General features: G+C 47.3%; 1 protein-coding gene across 1 annotated transcript; it reads left to right on the forward strand.

Annotated features, from left to right (window-relative positions):
• The first annotated feature begins 9,153 nt into the window (after positions 1-9,153).
• LOC142887003 (suppressor of cytokine signaling 3-like) lies at positions 9,154-11,547 on the forward strand. Its single transcript, XM_076024316.1, has 2 exons — positions 9,154-9,309; positions 9,771-11,547. The coding sequence occupies exon 2, from the start codon at positions 9,858-9,860 to the stop codon at positions 10,473-10,475; it is 618 nt and encodes a 205-aa protein (XP_075880431.1). The 5' UTR covers positions 9,154-9,309; positions 9,771-9,857; the 3' UTR covers positions 10,476-11,547.
• Positions 11,548-11,935: the final 388 nt, after the last annotated feature.

The following is an 11,935-nucleotide window of genomic DNA, read 5'->3' on the forward strand; positions in this document are numbered from 1 at the left end:
GAGGGGAGCTGGAATCAAAAGCCTTCCCCTGGATGACTGATGCATCCTGAGTCGTGTCCTCGCTAACATCTGTGGCTGAGTCAGAGCATCTGACAGCATCTCAGCTGCCGAGGCGGCACTAAAAAGACGCTAAAAAGACGCCTGAAAGATGCTACAAAGACGCTAAAAAGAGGCTAAAAAATATGCTAAAAGATGCTAAAAGATGCTTTTTCTGGCCTCATTTCCAGTTATGACTGGTATCGGCGACCCTTATCAGTGGCCTATCTAACCGCACACACTGTGTCAACAACGCACGCACGCACGGGCGCACACACACACATACACATCGAATGCAGCCGGAAACGACGGGCTTTACCGGCACCGCTCAGGATCAAGTTACTATGTGTGTGTCCTGGAGGAAGCGTGCATGTTTGCTGGATGTCCTCTCGTGGACGTCCTCTTATCTGAGCGCGTCCGGCAGTTTGTTATCAATTTTCTTTCTTTTTTTAAATGCTATCTTAATTCAAATAATGAATGCGAACGTTGCAAACGCCACGCGTGGTCAAAACAAGCAGATCTCGCCCGACTCAACCAGCTCATCTCAGTTGGCTGCAGGTCCCAGTCGATGCTGCGCATGGTGCAGACAGATTTATGGCCCTTTTCTTCCCGGTGACATCAGCCAGTTCTATTTCTAGGATTTGTGGGAACCAGAGTCCATTAGGTTATCCCGATTATGTCACTGTCTCCGCACGTCTGCAAGCATTTGATACTGATAAACGGACGGTGGCGGTGGCGGCGGCGGCCGGGCTGAGATGGTCCGCCGGCGTCGAATCCATCATGCGATCACTTCGGGCTAGAGTTTGAGCCAATGGCCAATCGAGGTGCCCGTGGGGTTGCGTTTGGTGGGGGAAACGTGGCAGAGGTGTGTTCTCCAGATGCAGCCCACACCGCGGTGGTAGCTGTGACCTCACGTGCTTATTTTAGTCGGAAAAGTGTGCCGAGAGATCAAAAGAAGTTACAGTTTGCAGCCAGCGTCTGCACATGAGTCGGTTTCCTTCAGGGTGTTAATTAGTTCCCCCATCTTGTTTCCACATGGCCCATAAAAAATGTGTTGAAGAGCGGCTCCGCCCCCTTGGAACCAGGATTTGTTCTGCATGGTGTGAAATCAAATGCGTTGCTGCTGCTGCTGCTGCTGCTGCTGCTGTCAGGCCCAGAAGAGGAGGAGAAGGAGGAGGTGGTGGAGGAAGAAGAGGGGAAGGAGGAGGAGGAGGGGGAGGAGGAGGTGGTGGAGGAAGAAGAGGGGAAGGAAGAGGAGGATGAGGAGGAGGTTCCAGTCCGATGGAGCAAAGTGCAACTTTGTTCTCCTTCCTCTCGGTGGCGACGGCCGCTTCCTGTGGTCGCTGGTGGCTGTCCACAAACTGGGTCTGACTTTTGAATAATAAGAAAACAATCACTTTTGAAAGCAAACTCTATGGAAACTAACATGAGTTTGCATCGAAAATACATTTACATTCAAGACAATGCAGAAATACAAACACTGTCCTGTTTCGATTCAAAACAGGACCATTTCGTGGTCAAATAGGAACCATTTCTGTATTTTAAGGGACGGCTGGCTCCGAATTTTATGTTTGTTGCAGCTAGCATAGCCTAACACAGCGTGCTAAAGCTTCTCTCTCTGTCTGGATTTCACTCCTGCTTGCCGACAAGGTTTTAATTCACAGATAATTGGCTCCCAGTGTCTCTTGCTGGACCTCTTCATCCATGAAAATGAAGAAAATGTGACCCGCCAGCATGTGAATCAGCTGATCATTCTCACGCGCTCTCACCGCGGCCTTCCAGGAAGCGTCGGGGGGCCCATCTGCTTTGGCAACCACCTCTGGCACAACGCGGCTCTTTGGCGGAAAGTGACACAGCAGAGTGATCCTCCTACCACCCCCCCCCATCCCCCCCGCCCCGTCCCCACCCCCGTCCCCACCCCAATGACGTTTGCGACATCATTTCCTGCTTCTTCCTCAACCCTTTCGGTTAGCAGTCAGTGCGCTAACCCAGCCACTCGCCCCCCCCTGCGGCCGTTCCTGTATTCCTTTTCACAAGTTTTGTCCAAAATGTCATAATGGCCGTTGTGAAAGCTTTGTGCTTTCGTGATGTGGTAACCATGACGGTGATGAAATTCCGCCCTTATCGTGAGTCCCTTGGCGAGTCGGCGGCACGCATGACGTGTGGCTCAAATTTAAAAAAAAAAAAAAAGCCGCGGCTCGCTGTCACGTGATGGGACAATTTTTAAAGTGGAGCGACCCCTGCGCCCTCGCACAGCTGCAACTTATCGCGGCGCTGCTAAACATTCCATTCCGCGGCCTCGTCGGGCTGCGCCAGGAAAACAGGAGCGCCGGGACGCAAGTCGGCCACAGGTTTATCACTGCTGTCCTGCTGCTGCGCTGAAAGCCCATTAACCCCCCACCCCCACCCCCCCCGGCCCCCGCCCCCCGCCCCGCCCACCGCCACCACCCTCTTCCACCCGTCGTTAACCTTGAGAAGAGCAGAACTGGCAGCGGCTCCCGTCAATGGGCCGTACTGTGGAGGCTGTGTAAACACTGGAGCCGTGCCTGGGGTTGAAAAGTTTGCCGGCCATTTGCTGGCAGAGGCAGAACGTCAGAGCGCTGCCAGAAAGTGTGTCACGAAATCAGCAATCACACAAAGAATTCTTGGCAGCGGCTGCTGATAAACAGTGAAATGAAAAAAAAAAAAAAGGGGCCAGCTTGAAACAAAATGAGCACATTCTGTTCTTCTTCTTTCTATTTCTGGTTTTCTGATCAAGGCAACGAACAAACAAACAAACAAACGAACAAACAAAAACAAACAGTGTAAGATTCTCACAAGAATCTAAATTAATTCATTTGATTTTGCATCGACTAATAATAGCAAAGCATCAATTGATATTTGTTTGATATTTACGCCATATTTAATTTATACTGTTTTCTGATTTGAGTTGATATTTTATGCCTCTCGACCAGGGGTCTGCAGCCTTTATCACCCAAATGAAATGACAGCATTAAATGTTCTGCTTTCGTCACACGTCGACACTTTTCTTTTCTTGGAGTTCTCCATAGTTTGTCTACCTGGGCTTGAAAAGTTCAAGACAGATGTCGAACATCGGCAGTTGCGACGTATATTAAGAGTGGTCAAGCAAGATCACCATGGTATTTGAATTTAGAATTACATTTTAGAAATTAACTCATTGAAATGAAGTGCATTCTTAATTCACAATAACATTTTTAAATACTAATCCCCCCCCCCCCAAAAGCCAAAGTGCCAACCTCTGCTCTACATGAAAACTTTTTTTTTTTTTATTAATCGTTGGGTTGCACTGTGGATGAGTTGCCAGTTTATCGCCAGGCCACAGACGGACAAGCAGTCTTTGCACTGCTAGTCTCTCTCTCACTTGCAATTCACAGTCGATCGCGCATGTGGTTGGGAGGAAGTGGGAGCACTTGGCTAGAACACGGGTAGAACATGCACACTTGGGACTCGAACCCACAACCTGCCACCTTCAGCGCTGCCCTCGAATTTGACAGTGAAATCTGACTGAGGGGTTTTCATAGATTGGGGAGAATTAAAGGACTTTGTCAGCTTTTTGTCCGATGAACGCACCTTTTTTTTTTTTTTCGAACACACCTCAGTGTACAGGGTGCATGCGAGGTCGTGACACACCTCACGAAAAGCACACTTCAGACCTCTGCGCTGGTCGTTAGGAGGGTGTGGAAGGGACGACCTGATAACTGGCTGTTCTGCTTTTAGCTCTTCCCAGAAGGCAGCTGCGACAGTGACGATACGTGGCGCTATAATTAGACTGTGTGTGTGTGTGTGTGTGTGTGTGTGTGTGTGTGTGTGCTCGCGCGTGCGTGCGCGTGTGTACAGTGCGCTCCCGCTATGCTGCACTGCCAGCTCCTTGGATGCAGTGGTGAGCAGCTGTCGTACTTTGGAGCACGTGACAAGTGACTTATGAATTATATGACAAAGAAAGTTTCATTTGAACGCTTGAGCTTATTTTTATCTCGGACAATGACTTATTGGAAAAAATGTATTGCGTTGACGCGTGGGCGTGATGGTCACGAGACCAACGGTGGCAAGTAACAAAGTACAGATACGTCATTACTCTCCTTGAGTGTAGTTTTCAGGTATCTGACCCCGCACTTTCTTACTTTTGCTTGAGTAAAACCATGAATCAGTACTTTTATCGGAGCTCTTCCAGCAGCGTGCGTCACTCTTTTACTTGAAAAATGACGACAAAGATGACATATGTAACACGGATATTTCCATCTTGATAACTTCCTTCTTCTCCTCCTTGCTAAAGCTCAGCAGGGCTTTGTGTTAGGAGTTGGGCAATCGGCAAGAACAAAAGGTTTTACAATGTCACTGAAAAAAGACAGATTAAAGCCTGTGGCACTCTGGGACTGTGCGGGTCAGCGGTTCACGTCACAAACTTCCCATGATTCAGTGAATCCGAAAAGGGGTCTCAGTCAGCAGCACATGCACCAGGAAATGGTGAAGCGTGTGATCAGCAGCAGTCACGCAGAAGTAGTCTTGCCCAACCAGTAAGGAAGCGTATATCTGTATTAAGGGCTTTGCGCGGCGCACGACATGACGGCGAGAGTCAGAGGGGAAGGCAGGTAGATGCAGGAAGTGAAACCAGCGAGTGTGACTATCAAACAGGGCTGACAGGAAGCAGATAGATGCCAGGAATTATTAATCTCACCGGCGTCGACGGCTGGTTTCCTCCACCTTTGACTCATCCGGGAACATCATCATTTCACAGAGTGTCATTACAGAGGCAGGATTGAACACGTGTTTCTCAGGGCTCCGGGGGGGTTCGCGGCACAGTGCACCTCTTAATGCCGTGACTGAGGCAGAGGTGGCGAAAGTATTCACAGTCTGTGCGTAAGTGAAAGTATGGATGCAAAAAAAAAACGCCCTGGTAAAAGTAAAAGCACTGACTAAACCCCTTTACTCAAGTATAAGAAAGTACAGGTTGTGAAATATACGTTAAGTATGAAGTTAAAATATATATATTTTTGCCATTGATGAAACAATACATTCATTTATCAAAAATGAAAAAGTTGTGACAGAATAATCTGGACTGACCTGACCAGAGGTTTTACATCTGGATCATTTTTAACTTTTGTTGTTTCTTTCAATTGCAGCACAACCCAGCGAGCCTTTATTGGAGGTTTACACTTTTCATAATAATAACCAATGTTATTTTCTACATTTTTATTTTTCGTTGTACTGAAAACGGAGTGAACGGCGACCTCAAAGCCAGCGTACTCTAACATCTAATCCACGATTATACTGAACTGCACAACAACAGAGTTCAAATGGCTCCACTTCTTTTGTGTCTGTGAATGGTTGTTTGTGTTTCTACGATGAACTGGCGACTTGTCCAGGGTGTCACCCTGTGGGTAGAAGTGGATCTTGAAAATGGATGGATGGATGGATGGATGTTATTTCTATCAAAAGTGACAAGTGCCAGTTTTTTCTCATGTAAGAAGTAGAAAGTGCAGATATTTGTGTCCAAGTGTAAGGAGTAAAAGTAAAAAGTCGTTAGAAAAGTAAATACTCAAATAAAGTACGTATACCTGAAAAATCTACTTATGTACAGTAACAAAGTATTGATACTTTGTTACTGTACATAAGTAGATTTGTAACAACGTAACAAAGTATTGATACTTTGTTACTGTACATAAGTAGATTTGTAACAACGTAACAAAGTATTGATACTTTGTTAGTTTCCAGCTTTGGACTGAGTCGGCCGAGCTCTGATTCAGCTGCGCAAACAGCGAACTGCCAAGAAAGCACCGCAAAATAAATTAACAGACAGACAAAAAAAGACAAAAAAAATACAGAAACATGCTGGACTTTTTTTTTTTTTTTTTTTTTTTTTTTCTTTAAAGAAAAATCTCCCGGTTCGGTGAAATCCCAAAGTTAAAAAAATATTTTGTTGAACGATATGTTTTTGCTTTGTTCAAACCTTCTGTCGTTTCCCCCCACGTATCCCAGCGAGCCTTTACGGGAAGCATGAGTTGGAGTAAATTTCTGAGTCAGTGTGGGAAAACCTAAACAGCAGCCCCCTTTTCCACTAAACAGCGGTTTTGGAGCGACGGGCGTTTTTTAATTCCAAAGGCCTGGCGTCCCGGCCGCGACGTTGCTACGTTGCGGAGCTCCGTCGCTCCGTCGAGCCCGGAGACGCATCTGGAAAGACGAGGAGACGAAGGCAACGAGGAGGTTGTTTGGATTTGCATCCTGTTAACATTGAGATAAAAGACACACTTGCACACACAGACACACACACACACAGACTGGGACTTGAGTCAATTCAATAAACGAGTTCGATTGAAACTGATACTGCCGTTTACGTGGAATCAGGCAGCCAGCCAGTGGATGGCAAACTGGACGGCGTTTTGGTGGATGAGAGACGTGGTACTGATGTGTTTTAACTTCCTCTGCCACAATGGAATTTCCAACCGTGAGTGTGTGTGTGTGTGTGTGTGTGTGTGTGACGTATTTCCCAAACAAAATGAGGAAACAGCGTACCGGCTTGACTATAATGCAGTTCTGAAGAGTTGGAGGGAATTTAACGTGAAGTTTCAGATTCCAAATACCATATTTGGGAAAATCCAACCCTTTTTTTTTCACACCCTTGGGGGCAATAAAAAAACATAAGCTCAATAAAAGTGAATTATGTTGCTCAAATCATTAAAGACAACACCACGAGTCCATTGCAACACATTCTTGTGCTCGTATCATTTTGTTGTCCTACCGTTGTGTGAGAACATTTCTTTTCCCTGTTCCTGTTCTGCCCAGCAGGGGTGTCCCTCCGTCCGTTGTCTCCTAGGTTTGCCTGATTCATTGTGAACGTAGCGCAAATGGAATGCCTCAAAGTTTCTTTTCCATGTACAGACCTAATTTAGACCCAGCGTAGGCGAGTTGCTCTGTGGATCCATCGTAGACTTGCAGTCGTTATTTATGACCATTAGGCGCTACTAAATCTCACAAATGGGACCTCTTTAACCGTGGATTTGAACAGGCTGAGCGGTGACAATTGTCTGGCCTGTTTTTTCTGTTGTGATAAAAAATTTCTTGAGAAACTCAAGCATCCCTTCACATGGTCGTCAGTCCCTCCGTTGCTCCACCTCAGTTCCATTCTACACTCTGTGTAATTCACTTAGGAAAGTACGGCTATAGCCGTGCGCTGGCTCAGCACGCCATAATGATGTGCATGGCGGTTTCCATGAGGACGTGGTGAACTGGAACACAGCACGGGGAGATTCTCCCAGCCAGCTACCACCACTGTGTCCCATCATGGTCCCGAGGGCAAACGCTTTGGATGCCTAAAAACATGGCTCATGCTGATGACACATGAGGTTTTCTGGAAATGGTGGAGAACAATTGCGCGGCTATGCTAGTGACTGCTGCATCCAACTGAGCGCCTCCCCCACCCCTCCTCATCCTGTCCCGCTTAGTCTGAATCAGACCTCACCTGACTCACCTCTGTGGACACAGCTGTACTTCAACCGAGAAGCACAGCGGGCTTCTTGGCACTGAACGCCTCATCCCTACCAACCCCCACCCTCTGACCAGCATCCCGGCCAAGTTTGGTAAAGCCAACAGCCGGGTCAGCTCTTTTTTACATCTGTATGTATAGAACAGCCTCAAGAGCATCAGTACAGCTGATTTTTTGTCAGTACCACATCTACGGATCGACATCTTCCATTGGGCGAAAAACCGATAGCTTGAGAGCGGAGCAAAGTCTAACCTGACTTCAGAGAAACAGTCACCTGAATGGGATGGTGCTCAGTGCTGAGTCAGCGCGGCGGCGACGGCGCAAAGATGAGCACCTAATCAGTCACCACTATATTGCTCAAGGCACAACGCTGGGCCCTACGGTAGCACTTCCTCCTGACGGGCTGCAGCTGAAACACAGACAAACATATCATATGTCTCAATATGTAATCAGTCACTTCCAGCGAAGTAGCTGAAGCAGGGAGGAACATTCCTCAACTGCTGTCTCAAAAAAAACCATGATATCTGCCACTGTAACTATAATGACTATAATTCTAGTATATATATATATATATATATATATATATACATATATACATATATATATATATATATATACATATATATACATATACATACATACATATATATATATATATATATGTATATATATATATATATATATATATATATATATATATATATATATATATATATATATATATACATATATATATGTATATATATATATATATAAACAATATTTTACATTTACATGTATGTTTTTGAGAAATTGTGACATAATTTTTGGAAATGTTTTGTGCTATTTGAAATTGCGGAAATGCGGAAGTTTTGTAGTCATTGTCCACGCACTGTTGAATTTCCATTGAAACATGCTTCACATGTCATTACAGTGAAATTCGCCCCTTTAAACGCGCTGGCGCTGGGTGAAGCCCCGCCGCTGCGGATTCGTGGGGGAACCTCGCGACGGCGATCAAACGCGGTCATTTCTTGCAGCGGGTAAATAATAAACCGTCTCCTTGGAGACCGCCCGCGGTTGTTGGGAAACCATGTCAATGAAGTTCTTCCTGCTCTGGCGCTCCCGGTGGAGAAGCGGCGCACTGCACCCCGGTCAGCCCGCCCCTCCCTCCCTCCCTCCGCTTTTGTTCGGTCGAATTTCTCAGAAATCAACTCCATTCGCGGGATCGTGAAATCCCTCTTTTAGCTTCCCAACGAAACTCGGGGAAATATTACCTCATGGCGTAAACACGGCCATTGACGAAGACAACAACGACAACAATCAATAACCCCCTAAAAGTAAGTTTATTCAAGTGTGTTTATATCTTCACGTCGCGCCGGGATACAAAATGTAAATAACGTCTTGCTTGGAACTCCTCCCTAACTTCATTTTTAAGGGGGAGGGCACTTCTCAGAGCAGGACACACACACACACACACACACACACACACGCACACACACACACACACACACACACACACACACACACACACACACACACACACACACACACACACACACACACGGATTCCTATCAATCTGCCTTCAGGTTTACTGGAACAGAGGAGGAGGAGCCTCTTCGTCGCCTTATAACCCTCCGCTGCTCTGCAGCTGGACTATTAACACAAAGCTCCGCAACACGGACGCTCGCGCACCGAGGAAAGTAGTACTCCGGCTTGGAAAACTACCACCCGGCTGCCCTCTTGGATATATTCTTTATTTTATATACCAGCGAGAGCTTGGGAAACATCCACGGTAAGAGTTGTCTCGCTTTTTGAATTCTTTAGTCAAGTGTTTAATTAGTCTTTCGGGTATTTTATTTATTTATTTATTTATTTGTTGCCGGTCACGGCTTGTTAAAAAAAAAAAAAAAATTAAAAAAAATTGCGAAATAGGGATTCGCCTTGTCCTTACTGGAAGTGAGATTAGTCAGGAGCGAGGGAGGGAGGGGGAAAAAAAAAAGTTTTCCTGGAGTTTTTACAATGAAATCATCACTGAAAGAGAACGATGGGGGGGCTTGGTTTGAGTCAGAGTTGGTCATTCCTGTAAGTCCTGGGTTATTCTCCCAGTATGGACATCTGGAAAAAATAGTTTCCGCTGCTGCAGCTGCAGTGACTTAAAGGTCAAGTCAGTCTCCAGTCTGTAGTGTGGATGAAACAGATCTCGGATAACCCAACTGTGTTCCTGAGCTCAAACTTCTCCTCCTCTTCCTTCAGGTGTTTCCTCATCCTACCAGACCAGACCCCCCTCTCTAGTCGTCGCGCCGCCCCCCCACTGGCTGCCTCCAGAGCAGGCACAGCGCCATGGTAACTTACAGCAAGTTTGACACAGCGATGAGCAGCAGCCTCTTGGACTCCAACATGCGGCTGTCTCACCACTACAAGACGTTCAGCTCCAAGACGCAGTTCCAGATGGTGCTGGCCACGCTGCACAAGCTGCAGGAGAGCGGCTTCTACTGGGGGACCATGACGGGGAAGGAGGCCAATGCCTTGCTGGCCTCCGAGCCCACCGGCACCTTCCTCATCCGCGACAGCTCGGACAACCGCCACCTGTTCACCCTCAGCATCAAGACGGCGTCGGGCACCAAGAACTTGCGCATCCAGTGCGACTCCTCCTCCTTCTACCTGCAGACGGACCCCAAGAACATCCAGTCAGTGCCCCACTTTGACTGCGTCCTCAAGCTGGTGCACCACTACATGTCCCAGAGCAAAGGGAACGCCCGCAGCGGGAGCACCTACTACATCTACTCGGGGATGGAGAAGGTCCCCCTGGAGCTGATCAAGCCCCTCTCCTGCAGCCTGTCCAGCCTGCAGCACTTGTGCAGGAAGACGGTTAACGGACATTTGGACGTTTCCTCCAGGCGGGACCAACTTCCTCTCCCCCTCAAGGAGTTCCTGCAGGAGTACGACGCTCCCATTTAAAGTAACTGTTTTGTTGTGGGTGACAAAAGGCGGGCAAAAGACTCGGGAAGCCAGACGGCGAGACTGCAGCTTTCCCAAGGAGTGTCCACGCGCACAGCTGGCAGGGGTCAGATGACGGGAGGATGCGGATCGCAGTGCTGATAAGACTGTGTGGTGTGATGGTGGCTGAGAAGAGGAAGGAGAAACGAAGCAGGTGGGCCCGGGAGCAGGAAGGGCCCAGGCTGCAGGCTGCCATCCCGGGGCCTGAAAGAGGGGAAGCCGGTGACGTCTGACTTACTGTAAGCCGAGGCGAGGCGCAACAGCTGTCGGCAGTCTGATGACACACAGGTTCCCCTCCGCTGCTTTGCCAGTGTGCTCACACACACTCACACTCAAAACGCACGCACCAGCCTACCGCAGATGATCCTCGGCGACGTCCATGACACACGTCTGTCTGGGGGACCTCTGGGCGAGAGTACGTTGGGAATTCAGAGACTTGAAGTATAAGGGACAGCGGGAAACAGAAACAAGGGCTGAACTCTTTGTGTTGTTGTTGTTGTTGTTGTTGTTATTGTTTTCTTTATAATGTGACCACAGAAATGGGGGAACCAAACCTCGTTTCTGATAGTTCAGCGGCGAAGGCCTTTAAATGGCCACTTCAGCACAGTCACAGGTTTTTTTGTTTTGTTTTTGTTGTTACGAGAAACCAAAGCAAACGGGTGGCGGTCGGGACTAAGCCATGGCTTGCCAGTGAATGTATTTGAACAGCGTCGTCTCTCTTTTTGCTTTCCTCATCAAAAAAAAAAGAGTCCAAACGTGTCTTAATTTCATGAGTTTACACAAGCGAAAGCTGTTTTGTTGTTTTTGTTGTTTTTTTTCATTTCTGTTTTATGTATTTTTTTTTTTTTTGGTGCAATCTTTTATAAAGATGACGCACTCTCGGCCGGCCGGGCTGCTGGTCCTCTGGATGCTTGAAGAAATGTTTTGACGAAGCAGGTGGACTGATAACAACTTTGCACTTATTTATATTCCTATGGATCCCTTACGGGGTTAATTTATAATAAAGCAACCACTATTTTTCTACGAAACAAAACCTCTGTTGTTGTGACTTTGTCTTTTTGTTTCCTTATTTGACCCTGCAGCTTCCACTTGCGCACTCAACAGTTGATTTCACAGGCAGATTCCAGCCCAATGTGGCATTTAGTGCAGAGGTCACCGTTCTTTTTGGTCTCGTTATCTCTTCTACCACTTCCTCCACATGCCACTGAGATATTTTTAGAGGGGGCGAAGCTCCCTATCAGCGTCCCTGGTGCCTCCGCGGCTGCGACGCAGCGCCACGTGTCGCTCCTCAGACAGAATACGGCAGAAATGCAGAAGAGCGTCTTCTAGGGAAGACAGGGTCACCGCCGTGACTCACTCCGTTCTCCGTAGGCGCCTGTCACGCATGTTGCTTGCCTCTCGCATGCGCTTACATAATGCCG

The sequence above is a fragment of the Nelusetta ayraudi genome, unplaced genomic scaffold (genome assembly GCF_046127955.1).
Source record: "Nelusetta ayraudi isolate G7.1 ecotype Tasmania unplaced genomic scaffold, CSIRO-AGI_Nayr_v1 ptg000016l, whole genome shotgun sequence".
Lineage (NCBI taxonomy): Eukaryota > Metazoa > Chordata > Actinopteri > Tetraodontiformes > Monacanthidae > Nelusetta > Nelusetta ayraudi.